We start from the raw sequence: 18,501 nt of genomic DNA on the forward strand, positions 1-18,501 counted from the left end.
CTCGCTTGTTCTAGTTACTAGCGTTACTTGGATTCCGAAATTATTCAAGGATTTTTTTTTGTCTATTTAAAAAAAAAATTGTGTTACTGACAATTTTTAATGTTTCAAGGTGCCATTTGAACTAAGTAACTGACTGACTAACTAACTAACTGATATCTAAGAATTACAATACCCGTGTCTTCAAACACGGAAATCAGCAAGAAATATGATCAAAATAAAACATTCAATAATTAAAATTAGTAAATTTTATTGAAACAGTTTACCTATAGTTTTGTTTACATATCGATGATTATATAAAGCTATACATACAGCATATTACACTAATTATATCATCTACTTATCTTCTGTTATTAAGGTTACAGCTTAATTATTCGTTTTCATAAAGAAAAGATATTGAAGCTGTCCTTAAAATACTATCTAAGTAATTAGTGGTTTTAATATAAACTGGCAGAACCTTTCACGCACTATATGGACTCGATGCACAGGGCAGTTGTCTTGCACAAATGATATTGTTGGCATATCATCAATCGGACAAATACACCGCACAGTTGGTAACATGGTTTCTTCCAGCACTTGCACATAATGAGCAGCTGTAGCGCGTCCTGCTATCCACACCTGTTCCCCAGGTCCATCAGCACTCATCCAGCCCCACATATTTACAGATTTACGTCCAGACTCCATCTTTGGCCCAATATTTTTTCTTCATACCGAGTTGCATTTCTTCGCCATAAATGAAGCCTACCGTGTTGCGATGACGTAAACGAACTTTTCGTCCGTAAATATTGCTTTTTTCCAGTCAAAATCCAAATACTGCCGAGCAAATTCTAAATGTTTTTGCTTCTTTATTTCGGATAAATACGGCTTTCTTGCTGGCTGTCTGTGGTGTAGTCCCTCACGGTGCAATCTCGACGAACAGTAACCACTGATGTGTCGAACTGTTCCGCAAATGTTCTGGTCGGTATGAAGCCATTATTTTCGTACTGATCCAGCATGGATCTCCGCTGTGTGGCGTGTCGCTGTGTTGATTAGCGGACGACGGCCACTGCGCGGCGACTTTTACTTACACTACCCTCTTCTTGATGGCGCGTTACCCAACGCTTTACCGCTTGTTGTTTATTGTGTTATTTGTGTGAATGTGTGAGTGACAGCGGTGAGTGCAAGCTATAAAGTTTTGCGAACTATGACTGCAATTATGAACGCGACCGTACATAAATATGTATGTACCTTTCTGTGTGTGTATATGTATGCGGGTGATATACGTTTCTATGAGGTTCACCATAATTCATATGTTCATTGATTCAATAATTTATAGTTATCATTATGTTTTAACTAAAGTAGTTGCAGGAGGTACATAGTGGCCGATATCACCGAAGTCACAGATTAGGCTGGAAAAATAGCATAATTTTAGAGTGGAAAAATGGTTGGAACGAGTTCTAGAAAGTAAGAAAAAAAAGAAAGTACCTAAATGAAACACGTTATGTCAGCTAAAATCCAGGAGCACAGACAGTTTACAGTAAAAAGGCATCATGCCATCATCATTCCATGTAAGCATTTTATTCCAGGTTTAATGAGTCATAATGATGACTTATTAAACCCGCTTACTTGGAACTTGGAATCGAAATGCATGTTAGAGTTTTAATACGTGTCCGTTCCGCCAACCAAAGACATCTAGCTACACTAACTCAGAGGTTGCTCATTTGCATAGCAGTAAAAAGTAGAGAAGTAATAAAAAGAAAATACCTTAAAAAACATGATATTTTTTCGATAACAAGCAACTAAAGATAAAACAATAAGACAAAGAGCGCTCACGATCAACAGATGAGTAGCTGGGATAGTGAATTTGTGTGACTACGCTGCTTAGGAAAAAAGAAGTGATTTTGTATTCATTTTCTTTCTAAGTTCTTGATTCGGATCACTAAAACCGAAAAGTGCATTTGACTGATTTATGTCTTTTAATTTAAAAAAAACAGTTAAATAAATCCTTTGCTATAAAAGCACACTCTTGTTGAAAGAATGCACCATAATTCTTCTTACAGCCGAAGCGGTATGGAACGACTACCGCCTGAGCACACCCACATCGCGCCCTGAATTCCTAATAAGTCTGACCATGGTCAACTTAAAGATAGGACAGATGTGATTTTCAGTACAAACCAAAAAGTAATAACAGCTTTTAACAGCTAGTAAGGCGATGAGCGAGCAACCTATCACTATTTGAATCTCAATTCTATCATTAAGCCAAATAGCTGAACGTGGCCATTCAGTCTTTTCAAGCCTGTCGGCTCTGTCTACCCCGCAAGGCATATAGACGTGACCCTATGTATGTACGTAGTCTAATTTCGACACCACCGCAACGGCCTCGATGGTCCAGTGGTTGGCGCGTGAGACTGTGAAGTTGGCGGTCCAAGTTCGAGCCCCAACAAAAACAAGATGTTTTTTTATAATTCAAAATGTTTTTTTTGTGTTTGAGTATTTTATTTTTAAAAATCAGAAAATCAAAATACTACATATTAATAAAACGGTAAAAATATTTTGTCTGTACATTTAGTATTTTGACTGAAACGACGAGACGATTTTTACATTTTTTGTATGCCTGTCTGTATCTGACTGTATGATCAAGATTCCACCCGAAATTTACGCGGACGAAGTCGCGGGCAACAGCTGGTGTTTACATAAGTACGAATAATTAGAAATAACCTGGGAAACACAAAATTTTCATGATATTCCCTAGGCAGAAATCTTGTTCGGCGATGAATAGTATCGTACGTATATAGCTTAACTAAATAAACATGCCCGTTTCCGTCGCGGCTATCTTTCTATATCTTTTTGTTTTTTGTCCTGTACAACTAACTTTGTGCCACAAACTGAAAGCAAAAATATAATTTCGCCATTCATAATTCTTTGCGCTATATTTTTTACAAAAAGTGGCCATCGAACCTCGATATAAAAATAATTTATTTTCCATTCATTAAAAAAATATTAAATATAAAATTTAATTGGCCTATATTGGTATCAACTGATTTTTCAAGGTATAAAATACCTTGAAAATCGGTTAAGTACCTACATAAATACAGAAAATACCACAAATTGTAAGAATCAATTGTTAAACATCTAATGACTCGTCGATATTGAGCGTTGTACTCAATTCAAAACTTCGTAAATAATGACCCTGCCTGTTAAAAGAGTGGTTTATATATATTCTCATATACATAATACAAGTCTATCCCTAAGTCGCCTTCTACGACATCCATTTTAGTAAAAAAAAAATGTTAAGGGTGGACAACCCTTATCACTAAGGGGTATGAAAAATAGATGTTGGCCGATTCTCTGACCTACTCAATATGCTCACAAAATTTCATGAGAATCGGTCAAGCCATTTCGGAGGAGTACGGGAACGAACATTATAAAACGAGATTATATATATGATGTATGTAATATCACCGTTTTACATACCTACTTGGATAAAAGTAAGTATGCATGCCTTTAATAAATAATTCGTAAGCAACACATCTATATCATAATTTTAAAATTCTGTTTCTGCGTGAATACGAGACTTCTTGTGATTGTTCCGAATCAAATTAGCGTCTGATAAATTAGCTGTCTGCCATTTTCCAAGGTTGAGAGACTGGTAGAAAAGAAATACAGCTAAACGCAGCCTTTTAGTCTTTTCCAGACTGTTGTAGGTACTTACGTTTATATCCAAATATCTCTAACCAGCTTCCTACACCAAGTATACTCGTACCTACGGCTGTCCGTTATTTGGCAGTCTGTCGATAAACATTTTATTCATATTTTCCATAATTATCATTATCAGCTCACACGTTCATAAAATTATCAAGTGTATCTACATTAAAAGTTATAATAGACACTAAGTTTGATTAATTACGAATTAATTCAACTGAGGTTTAGTGTGTGGTGTGATTGGATTTCCATGATAATAAAAGATTATATTTAATTTGCTATTTTCGAAGTTTTATTCGTCCCCACATAGAGTGTAAAAAAGTTATTCATTTTGCCCTCAGGACCGTAAAATATGAATAAAACCTGTCTTTGATCTCCAAAAACGTCGCTTTATAAATTATTTATTGCCGTTTTATGATATGAGCAGTTTATGTATAAATCTCAAATAAGTACCTACTTAGATCTACGTAGAGTTGGGTAACGTTATGCGAGCCCGTCAGTTTGGTTTAGCGCTTAGAACTGATAAGGGTTTCCCTCAACAAGACTATATACATTATCGCATTGAAAAAAAACTTCATCTAAATTCCTGAAATATGAAGTTTGAAGCAATTATGTAAAACATATACATATATAGGTACATACATATAGTCACGTCTATATGCCTTGCGGGGACGACAGAGTCAACAGTCTTGAAAAGAGATCAATAAGATAATACCTTCTTAAATGTTTCGAATTCAATAAAAACATACATATCTAGTTTATTTGAAAGTAAACTACATATATTTAACTAATACTGTTACTATATATTAAGCTATTACTGTGCCTAATTACAAAGATGCGTTTTGTTCGTGACGAAACCATAATGTATTGTTGTAATTATCGGGTTCGGATTAAAATTACTCAAACAAAAGCCGGTGCTGTAATCAATCATTGCATCGGTCAATACAGACATTTAATGAGTTGATAGCGTGCGTCACATCGCAACTGGAAACTATACTGTAAACATTTTTTTTTTCTTTTTGAATTGAAATTATATTAAAATCTTGATTGACTAATAGAAAAATCACAGCCAAAAGGACTTAGGTACTAGTTTATAATGAAAAGTTTGTACATAGGTTCACTAAGGGTGTTTGGGAGCAATAAGTAAGGATTTACTGAAATTATTAAACAAAATATTCATACGTGTTTTTGCTAAATTTTAAAAACTATTTTTAACTGAGAGTCATGCGAGCCTTTGATGCAATTAATAATGATGTAATATTAGTTATCGTATTTTAGAAATACTTATCAACAGTTCATAAAAATTAATGGTAAAATTACTTAGATACAAAATAATAACAAAACAAACCAGTAAGTCATTATTTTTGATACAGTCCGCCCACGTAGATTCTTGTTTTATCGAATTTTCAGATAGTATAACATTAATTTGTTTTCATTTGTGTTGTTTCGCATTTTCCGTCGGCACCGGGGCCTCCTTTCTGAATTCGCAGCTGGCTTCTCCCTAGCTATATAAATTACATTCCAATCCACAACTTACAATCTCCCAAATTCATGGCTACTAAATATTTAAAAAAATATTTTGTTATCATTATGTTTATTAAATAGCCCTTGCAGGGTAGATAGAGCCACCAATCTTAAAAAGACAGCTAGGCTACGTTCAGCTGTTTGTCTTTGTAATAGATTTAAGATTCAAATATGACGGGCTCACCATTAACGACATTAGGATAACTGAAATTAATCAATTTTACCTCCATGTTTTATCAGTATACCAACTAATTAGTAGATCCTACTGCATAGTATTACTGTTATAATAGATATGAGATAGTAATATGAGTACGTGGGTACTTGGATATTTATAACATGGATTAACGAGATCGCCATTAATCTAAACCAAAGCAAAGGATAATCCTGGACCGTTATCACAACGATCGTATCTGTTTATTGCATATTAATCAACTTGACCCAATATCTAGTTTAGGACTTGAAGTGTTTAGGTAAGTTAGTATAAATATTATTTTATATAAGGTTTCCTTTTGCTGAGTTTCGGTTGAAAAATTATTAACTTACCAACACGTTTAATTCTGTTATAAGTTATACTATGAGTTTATAATAGGTTTTTATTACAGAATAAAATGACGAAATGCTTAAATTACCGAGTTTATAATCGTATTTTAAATTATTTCCTATTTAAAGTCAGCATTTTAAATAAATTATTAATTACGTCGCACGGCCTATGCATTTATCTCTCGATAACCCGAAGACTAGGAATATTTAAATGCCCAACAAAGACAAAAATATGAGAAGAGTGAAACAAAGACAGGAAACTGGGTTATTCCCCCGTCCAATAAGCAGGTCAGTCAAACTAAATAAATATGGATCGGATAACACAATAACGATACTTCTGAATCCTATTTGATACTTCATTGGATTTAATAAAAAGCGATATCGCAATAGCAAAACTTTTACTAATTATAACTTCTACAATACATAATAAGTTTTTGTGTATGCGATCTTTTTTATGACTTTTGCACTATTCTGATGTACATTAAAAGTGTATTTATTATCTATACGTATAATAAAACAGTAAAAATATTTTGTCTGTACATTTAGTATTTTTGACTGAAAGGGACACTTAGAATGAATAATAAAAAGCAAAAATATATATTTTTAATTTCTTGTCTGTCTGTATGTATGATCACGATTATCTCAGAAAGTACTGAACCGATTTACTTAAAACTTTCTTTGTTTTAACCAATTCGTTGTTTTAACTCAGAAAAACATTTAAAGTTTGTTTCATCAAAATCGGTTCACTAAAAAAAGTTTTCGACATTTGAATGAACTCAAGGCATGAATTCCCCTGCAAATAAGTTACGAAATATAAAATTCATAGTCATTTATCATTGTATGACAGCATAATACCTATAACATATAAATAGATATAAATGAAAATCAGTTTGATAATATTCTGGTTCTGCCGCACATGCGTAATTCTCACGTAAAAAAATTTTTACTTTAGTACCGTGTGGTTTCCGGCACCAATACAAAAAAAATAGAACCACTCCATCTCTTTCCCATGGAAGTCGTAAAAGGCGACTAAGGTATAGGCTTACAAACTGGATTGGGATGGGATTCTTTTTTAGGCTATGGGCAAGCAACCTATCACTATTTGAATCTCAATTCTATCAATAAGACAAATAGCTGAACGTGGCCATTCAGTCTTTTCAAACCTGTTGGCTCTGTCTATATGTATAGATGTAGTCTACTTTAATTTCGACACCACCGCAACGGCCTCGATCGTCCAGTGGTTGGCGCGTGAGACTGTGAAGTTGGCGGTCCAAGTTCGAGCTCCAACAAAAAAAAGATATTTTCTAAAAATATTTTTTTTGTGTTGTTTGAGTATTTTATTTAAAATAACTGAAAATCAAAATACTACTTACAATAAAAAGGGAATAAAAAATAATTTGTCGGTTACATTTAGTATTTTGACTAAAACGAATAGAGATTTTTTTTTTAATTTTTTGTCTGTCTCTCTGTATCTGATGTGTCTGTATGATCAAGATTCAACTCGTAATTTACGCGGACAAAGTCGCAGGCAACAGTATAATATAAAAGGTAAGATAAAAAGCTTAGTTATACAGTTATACTTCGGTAAGCTTTTTTAAATTACCTTATTTTCAAGTCAAGTAGTATCTTTAATAGACAGGGATTAGGGATTAAGCATCCCAGATCAAGCAATATTATGAAAATCTAGGCCATAAATTTAAAATTCGGATGTCTAATCATTTTTTATTTACTTTAGATCTATATTTAATTCAAGTGAACATAAACAAATAAAATATCATATTAATAAAATTTTATTGCCACATTCCATTATCATTTTGCCATACCTCCACTTCTCAACTGATAGAGAACAACAAATTTGGTAATCGTAGAATAAAAAACACCGATGCGCAAATATCTGTGATTGATTACACTACTATATTGTCAAGGCCATTCACGTCCATAGACCTGATAAGATTAATCACGCGATCATAGAGAAGTTCCCTTCCGTTGACGGCCCATATGAAATCAAAATGGCTGAACCTTGGTTCTGGGACCCTAAATTTGCCAATGGCTCTACCGAGTTCCCTGAACAACGTATCCACATCGTTGACGTGGACCATGGGGTCGGAGTCTGAGTAGTGCAAGAAGACGGGTGTAGTTATCTTGGAAAGATCGTATCGTGGGGGGCTCCAGCTTCCGTATTCCCTCCGGTTGGCCAAAATAGAGCCGTGGTCGTATCGCCGGAACTGCTTGCCAGCGATGCCTTGAGCATAGTGGACGAACTGCCTAGCTGAAGCACCAGCCGGAGAATGACCCATGATTACTGGTATCATTGTCTAAAACAATATTATGTAATATTTAAAAACAATTCTCCACTTACATACATATAATCACGTCTATATTCCATGCGGGTTGGACAGAGCCATTAGTCTTGGAAATACTGATAGGCCACATTCAGCTGTACGGCTTAATGATGGAATTGCGTTTCAAATAGGGTTGCTAGCCAATCGCCTACAAGAAGAATCCCAAGTTTATTAGCCTTTCACTTAGTTGCCTTTTACGACACCCAGCCAAGACACTCCAGTAAGTTTTAACACAAGAATTACTTGATAAGTCTTGAAGATGTTTAATTTTTTTATTATAAATATCACTAGTTATAATATTTTTATTTAAGGTTTTCTTTTCACCAATTCTCCATTTATTCGATTATGAAGTGTATTTTTTATGTTATTTCACTCTTAATAGTAATGTTAATGATTTAAAACTATTTCTATTGTGTAGTGTTAGCTAGCGATTAGTCAGTTTATTAATTTTCAAATAAATAAACAGTCAAACCTCTGAAATTTGTAAGTACGTGACAATCACGTAGAAAACAAAGGCAGTGTTTACGTAGATATAATTGATTGAATTAACATATACCTTTGTGACATATATACATACCGCATTGTGTTGATTTTCATTCCAGCCACCCAAAAGGAAAATAATGTTACTACACAAGGGTTGGAAAATCACTTCATCCATGCAAAGAGCTTGCCCTGCCCAAGTCATCACATTGTTGTTGGGGAAGAACTCGCCGACACCAATCAGTGACAACATAAACTGAAATTTATTCAGTTTAATGGTATTAATATGGCCTTAATATAAGCAAGTGAACTTATTAAAACAAAAAATGCGACGGGATTATGAAATAGCGATTCATATTTTCTTCGACACAAATTAGGTTTTGAGCCCTCATCTAAGACAACGTATTGATTTACCTAAGTTGTCCAAACAAATAAATTACTAATGTTTTTAGAATAACCAGTTTGGAAATAGGGAGTGGCCCAGAGCCTTTTTTCCTATTGCCATTAAACAATTTGGTTATTGTAAATGTATTTTTGCCGGCACAATATGTTTAAGGTCGTAGTAGGCATCAAAAGGTACATACAATTTTATATGAGGAGACTCGTGTCAAATGAACGCTCACATAATAACGTAATACTCACTTCGAGATTGTTTGCAAATTGAGACAAAAATCTCATCAAAAGATTTTGGTTGTTTGCCATGTACGCCGCGGGTGCAAAAGCGTGCATGGAAATAATCTTCGCATTGTATTCTGGCCGCATTGATCCCATAACGAAGAAAGTTGTGGTCCCTTGGGAATGGCCTATATAATGCAATCTTTCACGACCCGATACTTTCAAGGCATAGTCTATCATTGTAGGGAGATCAATTCTTCCAATTTCATCCCAGGAAAACCTCCAGAATCTTGTGTTAAGCAAACTGTCGGGATTTAGACTTATATGTCTACGTGAGTAGTAGTTTCCGCGGGCATTCCCTAGCCATACGTCAAATCCTTCCTCGGCTAGGATATATGCTGCAACAATTTATAATTTTCTACTAGTAACACAGTGATATATCTTCACCAGTACCTTCTCAAAAGCACGTTCAATTCCTTTCAGATTTGATTTTAAAGGGCTTAATCCATGAAAGTAATAAACCGAGTCTTAATTACGATACGAGTATCATGAAACTGTCTAAGAAAATTCATTGAATTTGTGATATTTTTTTATTTTTCTTCTACTCAGTCACGTTCAGGGCAAATTATCCCACTACCTTTATTTAAATAAACCAAGCCTTTAAAATTGGCCACATTATCATCTCTTAAACCTCTCTATATTTCCCTTTAAGCAGTCTAAATATGTTGTACTCTAAATCACTTACCGAGAGAGCAACCTGGACCTAATAGTATGAAATCGGCTGACGAAGACAGCAGCCCGTGCATAATAAACACCACAGGTCTGTCGCCAGGAACATTGTTATCATCTCGTCCATGTGGGATCCTGTGCAGCGTCAGAATGTACCCATCCTCAGTAGTCACGGTGTGTTGCTCAAACGGATAGTTATATTTTCTTACCAACTCAGGCTACAAAAGAAGATGATTTTTTTATTGTTAACGTAGACTTGAAACAAAACAAGCTCTTTCCACCACTCAACCTTGCTTTTGTGTCGATTCAGTGAAACGATCAGTCTGTAAGTATAATAAGTAGATAGTTATATCTTTTACCAATTGTAGGCTGATGTAAATTATACACAATAAGAAAGGAATAACGAAACGAAATCACCCATCCCTTTTTTTATGGATTTCTTTACTTATTTGGGAACCATACAATTGTAATATGCACATATTATATCATGATATTTACATCAAAAGTTTTCATGCACTAGATTAAATATTGAAATATTTACCACATCCAAACGGGCATCTTCAATGATATTATCGGATATTCTTCCACTTGTAAGGAGTTGCTTGAACAACACTTCAACAACATCAGCATGAGGAGACGAACCAGCCGAGGCCAGCGAGATGCCAAGACATAACAACAGGATACCGTCTCGATGCGCCATGATTAAAACATAAGCAATAAATCTTTTCCTGCCCTTTTATAATTTTCTAACTCATTAAGATAAAATCAATATCTATCAAAATAACAACATTATCTTACACGGTAGGAGATTCGCATCGTTGATAAAAATAATCAGGCACCCCAACAAACATTAAGTTCTTTTATTTGTTATTGGATAAACGGAAAAGTGCGTGTCGGGCAACGTGTAATGGACACTGACTCCAAATAGATAACAAGATTCATTTGAGACCCACATCGGAAGGAAATCGAAAATATTAAGTTTGTTTGCTTGTAATATATTTATTACATACAAAATAACACACAAACACAGTAAATTTGTATGACAAAATATATAAAGACAGAGTTATCCCATTTATGGATCTCTTCCAGTCAACCATTGAATAATTAAGAGGAGAGTTACTTGAATAGAGCAGAAGTACGTATAAATCCTTATCCTACATATAATCTTCATAATAACATAGTTACATAAATATATACACCATACAAATAAATATACTTAGGTATACACATATTAATACAAACAGACTCATACAGGTATCTACTATAAATATTAAATAGCTCAATTACTTGAAGTAACAAGAGAGGATTGCACTAGTTTGGACTTAAAAGAAGTCACAGATTGTGCTAACTCCTCCTCCTCCACTGAAAGTGAATTCATTTCATGTTTATAAACCTACGTCAAGAGATTTCTCAATGAATGGTTAAATTTGCTTCGAAATGCATGGGTGAAATGTATGAATGATACCATGATCTAGGAAAGAGACTGAGCCACCTCATTCTTATATAACACTAAGTAGTACGTCATTGATAAACTCAACTGCTAAGAATTTAAAAGGAATATGTAATTTTGCCTTGTAAAATATGAAAATTTTAATACATTTATTTAAATACTAGCTGTGCCTGCGACCACGTCCGCGTGAAATAGTTAAGGATGAATAATTTTCCCCTTTTTTTTTCACATTTTAAGAATTACGAATGAGTGTGAGTGTTATTGGTATTATAAACGTCAGAGTAAAGAAATATAATCAGAAATCTCCGAACTGCTAAGCTATTAGGAATTACACGTGTTATTGTGAGTCAACCATAAAAGATAGACTTTGCTGTCTTGGGATATTTTTTTAATAATTTTATGTAGAATATTTCCGTTATACATGGTTTCGCTGTAGCTTTAACCATTAAGGCTGCACACGCGAAAATTTAAAAAATCAAGTAACTTCTCTCGTTTTCCCAACATTTCCTTTCACTGCTCTGCTCCTCCTGTTTGTAGCGTAATGAAAAGTATACTATAACCTGCTCAGGAGTACGAAAAATAACTGTACCAAGTTTCGTTAAAATCCGTCAAGTAGTTTTTGTTTCTATAAAGAACATACAGACAGACAGACAAAAAATTTACTGCTTGCATTTTTGGCATCAGTAGATATCGATCACTAATCACCCCCTGATAGTTATTTTGAAAATATATTCCATGTTCAGGACACTTACTGTATTTAGAACGGCGAAAGTGAATGTTGGTAACACAGATTATTGGGATACAGATGAAATTGGGGGTAATCAGTGGTTGGTAAGATAGATAAATTCTTTATTGCATCAAAAAAAAAGGATAAAAGTAAGGCAAGGTATCTACTTACACGATGTGTTATCTTCTCGCTCAAAAGGTAAATAATAATGAAATTTCGCATAATCTACTTATAGAGGGCTAAGAAAAGGGATCTAAATAAAATAGAAATTCATACTCATTTATGATTTAATTAATTGTGCTAACTTATAAAATTCATACATTATCTATTATTATCAGTCTCACAAACAGGTAGGAGGTATTTTTACCGATATCAGTGGTAAATAAAAAAAAATGCTATTCGTAATACTTGATAGCGCTACATTTATTCCGGATTAGCTAAAAATCAAATTCTGCCATCGAAATTATTAACATCCATAGACTTGATAAGATTAATGACTCGATCAAATAGAAGCGTTTTAGCGTCTTTGCCCCAAATGAAATCCAAATGTCCGAAGGTGGTTAATGGAATCCTAAACTTGCCTACTGGTCTTCCAAGTTCTCTGAACAATCTGTCAACGTCATTTACATGCGCTAGTGGATCATTATCGGAGTAATGCAGGAAGACAGGTGCTGTGATTTTGGAGAGGTCATATCGGGGAGGGCTCCAGCTTCCGTAAACTCTCCGGTTGGCCAACCTGGTGCCGTAGTCGTATCGCCGGAATTCCCTGCCGGTGATACCTTGGCCATAGTGCACGAATTGTCTTGCGGACGACCCTGCTGGGGTGTGACCCAACTTAACTGGTAACATAGTCTGTGAAATAATTGTTATCGTAAATTTTATTTATGTAAGTAATTACCTGGTAGGTGTTTATTTTAACGACAAAAACTACAATATTTCGATTTTTATAATGTTTAACACAATCTTTCTTATTAGATTCAATAATCTTCAACCGGCAATTTATGTCATTGCAGACACTTTGTAGGTAACTATTTAAAACATGAAGAATTTGTGACAATTCTATAGTTCGAACATCCATTAGTATTTGATTTGTTGTCGTCGACTAGATAAATCCTTTTCAATTTATTGATTATAAATGGCCTAAGAAACTACTTACAGCATTGTGTTGATCTTCGCTCCATCCAGCTATGAGAAAGAGAATGTTGCTACAAAGCGGCTGGAACACCACTTCGTCCATACAAATTGATTGGCCAGCCCAAGTCATCACATTGTTGTTAGGTAGAAATTCTCCAACGCCAATGAGAGATAGAGCAAACTAAAAAATAAATAAAAGAAATATTAGGTACTCTGGCTTAAAACATATTACTTTCGATGTAACAAATTTTGTAAGAATATAACTATTACTTGTATTATATATATCCTCACTAAGGAATGGGTAAACAAACAGTCACTATCTAAATCTTATATCGTGGTCTTCAAATCGCTTCTTTTCGACACTAGGCACTCTATCTTAAGACGTGATATATTTAGTGTATTCAAGTTTTAGCAGACTTTAAAAAATTATGCCGATATTCAGTCGACTTACTTCAATATTATTACCAAACTGAGCCAGGAACCGCAGAAGGAGATTTTGATTATTCGCCATATAGGCGACCGGTGCTAATGCGTGCATAGAAATAATCTTAGCATTATAATCCGGGCGCAGCGAGCCCATGACGAAGAATGCTGTAGTTCCTTGAGAATGTCCAATGTAGTGTAGTCTTTCACGACCTGACACTTTTAGAGCATAGTCAATCATCGTAGGAACATCGATATTTCCGATCTCATCCCAGGAGAAACTCCAGAATGCCGTACTTAGGAGACTATCAGGATTTAAACTCGTGTGACGTCGTGAGTAGTAGTTACCACGTGCGTTGCCCATCCATACGTCAAAGCCTTCTTCAGCTAAAAGGTATCCTGCAATAAATTAACATTAATAAGTAGGTTTATAATGTTCGTAGATAACTGATTGAGCATCGGTGGTCGAATCGGTAGGCAGACTTAAAAATGCATGATGCGCGTGGAGAGCACAGATTAACGATGTTCTTACAGTGAGGCAAAACATCTTGAGGAAACCTGCACATTTAGGCAAATGAATGTGTAACCAACCAATCCAATACAGGTTAGGTTCCACTGCAAAGATTGGGTATTTCAGATGGGTGTACTTTAAGGCGCACCCCGTACAACTCTCCAGAGTGATTAGGATGACACCGCGACTAACGTCAGGAGGGAGAAAAATGTAATAGGAATATTTGTAAGTTTTTTTGAGTTAACAATCAACCACTTACCAAGGGCGCAACCAGGGCCCAAGAGGACGTAATCAGCTGAAGAAGACAACAGCCCGTGCATCAAGAACACAACAGGCCTATCACCAGGAGTATTATGGTTGTCACGACCATGTGGGATACGGTGCATTTGCAAGATGTAGCCATCCATAGTCGTCACTGTATGCTCTTCTAGAGGATAGTTATATTTCAGAATAAGACCGGGCTGGAAACAAAAAATATCCATCTTTGTCTACTCTATGCCATCACAATCAACGTTCGTTTTAGGTACAATTTCGAGAATCTGCGAATAAGAATGAAACCCATAGAATATATGATCAACCTCTTGAACGTCATATTCTGTGTAATAAGCTCATTTAGGTAAGCCTTGGTCTTACTTATTTTAATCCAACTCTCGTGTTTTATGGTGGATAACTTATCTTCTTCCTTATAGTTCTACCTTGTGGGACAGGAATTCAAAATGAATTGACGAAGAATGAATTTGCATGATTTTTACTTCGGCCCCTTCTACAGTTAGTTCGGTATCAAGACAACCTGCCGCCATAAATACCAAAATTTGCTATAGGTACCGACGCATGTAGTAGCAGCTGTGAAAAAACAAGCACTTATTCAATCTACTTACAACATCTAAACTTGCATCTTCAATAATATTAGTAGATATTCTGCCGCTACCACCGAGAGTTTTATACAATATCTCAATCTGGTCGGCTTGAGGTGCCCTGCCGGCCACCGCCAACGACACAGCAAAACACATAAGAAGGACTTTCTTTTGGAACGCCATTTTTAGAAACGCTGGTGCTACAATATTTACCTGCCCTTTTATAACCTCATCTTGATTAATTAAAGTGATAATGATATTAATTTATTTGATTAAGGATTAAACGTAAGCAAAATGATAACTATTGGTAACCGTTTTTGCACCTGCTAAGACTAAGCTGAGTCACTACATTACTACCTAGCAGTATGACTGTACATAAAATTGAAAGAAAAACAACTTGGTTTGTTGTATGAAGTGAAAACATGTGCAAGTACATTTCCCGATTTCTATAATCAGAAAAATACATATACGGTTGCGGGGCAGACAGAGCCAACAGTCTTCAAAAGACTGAAAGGCCACGTTCAGTTGTTTGGCTTAATGATAGAATCGAGATTCAAATAGTGACAGGTTGCTAGCCCATCGCCTAAAAGAAGACCAAGTAGGTTAGCAAGTTATATTAGCCTATGCCCCAGTCGGAATTAAGACATCTATGGGTATTTCACAGATGCAGAAGTCTCTTTCGTTTTTCTATTGGTCTTCTTACTTATTGCAAAACATGTCCTACCATTAAACTTCGTCTTGCTGTTATAGAACGCGATAAAGACCCAAGACCTAAACCAGTCTTCAAAAGATAATTTTCCATCTTAACCAAAATGGGATTAATGATTCAGTCAGGCACGTTTATCATTGCCGGTATATCAATCATTGAAGGTATACCTAGCCTTTAAATTATCGAAAAGTAATTTTATTTCTACATACTGCCCACCATGCCTTCATCCGAAGTACATAGCCTGTAACACCCGTATATAATGAAATAAATGATCGGTTCAGTATTTCCGAAGAATAGCCCTTACAAACAATCAAAGTTACAAACTTTACCTCTTTAAAAGACAAGATAAATACTCGTACAGCAAACTGTTACCATAACTTTCTCATACGTAGATATGATGATACTGTGAGCAACGGAAAGCCCGAGAACCAGAAAAATATAGCTAGAAAGTCGTAGAAAATAATAAAAGATCGCGTTGAATGTAGAACCTCCTCCTCCTCCTCCGCAAAATCGGTTAAAATTGGTGTTGTACTCTGCAGCAACGCCCCTGTTGGAATTTTTGTCCTACCTATGGCAATTTAATGTACAACAAAAGAACATTATATACAAAAAACAATATAGTATGTACGTACAGTAAATTTGAGAGAAAATGATACTTTATACGGCACTGCTAGAAGTGCTAGAGAGTATACTCTACAGCAGCGCCACTCAGAATACTTACTTGTATTTATACTAGAAAGCCGATTTTTGAGTTAGACGATGTACGAACGATTATTAGTATGTACGTCTTAGAATAATAATGAAAACGTAAGCAACTATTGTTTTATCTAACTTATTATATAGGCTATATTCACCGGTGATGCTGTCGTTCTAACAGAGAATGCTGCGCTAACCATCAGCATACCTATTTAATTGACTAAAAGTTTGTTGTTTTTATTGCTGTTGGGTGGTCTGGCCCCAGGGACCTCCTCTTAAATTATTTTTGTGGTCACCTGGTCCCAAATCATTATCATGATTTCAGGCTTATATGGGTAGATATATACCCGAAGGCCAGAGCTAGCTGGGAGCACCATAACATCGAATTCTAGCATGTGTAAATCTGAATGTAAGGTAATTTACATCCTTACTACTAACAACTTAGGTTTAAAATTTGGAAGGGAAGATTAAATTAATATAAAGTAATAAATTTTCATATTTTGGAAACTACATTTCTTATATCCATGTAACTTTTTTAGATTAGCAAAAATAACCCAATTGAAACTTGTGACAAATTATTGGTACTTGTATTAAGTATCTGATAACATTATAACATAAGTGGTTTAAAATGCATTTAAAAGGTAAAAAAAATTATAATATTTTAGGAAACAAGGTATGGTGCTATTTACCCATTTTGGTAAACTCTCAAATTTTATTAAAATTAAAATTTTACAACCGGGATATTAAGACCATTGTAATACATTCTCCAGTCATTAGACATATACATAAGCAGAGGTGAATCACTTATTTTAATAAAAATAACCTTTACAAATAATAAAATAAGTGTTTTAATTAAGGCATATTAGTTAAGTTTGTGTTATAAAGCAATAGTTTAATCAGATGTTTTAATCCTTGTGGTTTGTGAAGAGTAAAGATAGTAAACTAAGAAATGTACACCATCTTGCTACACCAATTATTGTGCAAATTTCTTTGTAAGCCATCTTCACAATTCACATATGATACTAATCCATTGCCATTCATGGATCATGATATAGCAACAAGTCATTTGATTTGCCAATAAATTTTATTCTGCTAGATGTTATCATCATCATCTGAGTCAATAGCCGCCCTTCTTCTATCAAATTTCACTGAACTGGTAGTTTTTGGCATTTGTTGATTGACTGATTCCAAAATTTGTATAAGCTCTTGTTCAGAGATTTTGTTTCGAACCTGCCCCATTTGGGCCATTCTGCAGATCATGTTTTCCACCATAGCAGCTTTCTCTGGCTTACTTATTTTGATTGTATTCACTGCAAATATAGTAATACAGAAAATTAAAATTAATCAAATAAAAGACAATAAATTCCTTGACCGAAAGTTTCATAAACAAAATGATTTATTGGACTTCTTCTTCCTGGTGTTAGGCCAGGTTATATCACCTCTTAAGAGACCCCTCTCTCACCCCAGAGTGCACTTTGCATTATATATTGGACTTTTTGGACTTATTAAAAAAGATTGACATATACAAATAATATAAAATAAAAAAAAAATTACATCTGGCTCTGGCATTTTGATCAAGAGCCTGTGCAAGTATGGAGTGTTTTGCTTCTTCCATTGCCTGCATCCGCTCCTCCTGTGCCTTCGCTTGGTTAGGATCACCACCCTGAAAGATACATTATCATTCCTTTATTACTATACTTCTTTTCTCTATATTATGTTAAAAATTTATGATGTGTAAAAATTGTGTGAATATCGCAATCGTGATTATTATAATTATGTAAAGCCCTTAGTCGTTGTCCTAATAAGGAGTAGTCATAGGATGATTGAATATAACCTTAAATTGAGTTTTACATTTAATGTATACTTACACCATGCTGTGCCTGTAGTTGAGCAAGGCGTTGTTGCCTTATTTTCTCCAAATCTGGATCATCCATTATTTTATCGATTTGTTAAGTTGATCAATAAATAAACTCTATAAATTGCAACTGCTGTTTACGGTTTACTCAGAGGGTTTACTACTTAAACTTCGTAGTTTGACTTTGACGTTTTAACGCAAAAATTGCTTTTGACTTTGACAGACATGTTTTTA

General features: G+C 34.8%; 3 protein-coding genes across 3 annotated transcripts; all 3 read right to left on the bottom strand.

The window, feature by feature from the left end:
• Nucleotides 1–7,514: 7,514 nt before the first annotated feature.
• Nucleotides 7,515–10,625, bottom strand: LOC106135160 (lipase 1). Its single transcript, XM_013335385.2, has 5 exons — nt 10,450–10,625; nt 9,925–10,126; nt 9,207–9,577; nt 8,662–8,820; nt 7,515–8,057 (listed from the first exon to the last, which is right to left on the bottom strand). The coding sequence occupies exons 1-5, from the start codon at nt 10,606–10,608 to the stop codon at nt 7,647–7,649; spliced, it is 1,302 nt and encodes a 433-aa protein (XP_013190839.2). The 5' UTR covers nt 10,609–10,625; the 3' UTR covers nt 7,515–7,646.
• Nucleotides 10,626–12,354: 1,729 nt separating this feature from the next.
• LOC106135161 (lipase 3) lies at nt 12,355–15,217 on the bottom strand. The gene is made up of 5 exons (XM_013335386.2): nt 15,032–15,217; nt 14,413–14,614; nt 13,671–14,041; nt 13,242–13,400; nt 12,355–12,937 (listed from the first exon to the last, which is right to left on the bottom strand). Exons 1-5 carry the CDS (start codon nt 15,188–15,190, stop codon nt 12,530–12,532), a joined length of 1,299 nt encoding a protein of 432 aa, XP_013190840.2. The 5' UTR covers nt 15,191–15,217; the 3' UTR covers nt 12,355–12,529.
• A 2,019-nt stretch (nt 15,218–17,236) lies between these two features.
• LOC106135116 (programmed cell death protein 5) lies at nt 17,237–18,454 on the bottom strand. The gene is made up of 3 exons (XM_013335318.2): nt 18,281–18,454; nt 17,967–18,075; nt 17,237–17,722 (listed from the first exon to the last, which is right to left on the bottom strand). Exons 1-3 carry the CDS (start codon nt 18,344–18,346, stop codon nt 17,505–17,507), a joined length of 393 nt encoding a protein of 130 aa, XP_013190772.1. The 5' UTR covers nt 18,347–18,454; the 3' UTR covers nt 17,237–17,504.
• Nucleotides 18,455–18,501: the final 47 nt, after the last annotated feature.

This window comes from Amyelois transitella, chromosome 11 (assembly GCF_032362555.1).
Source record: "Amyelois transitella isolate CPQ chromosome 11, ilAmyTran1.1, whole genome shotgun sequence".
Lineage (NCBI taxonomy): Eukaryota > Metazoa > Arthropoda > Insecta > Lepidoptera > Pyralidae > Amyelois > Amyelois transitella.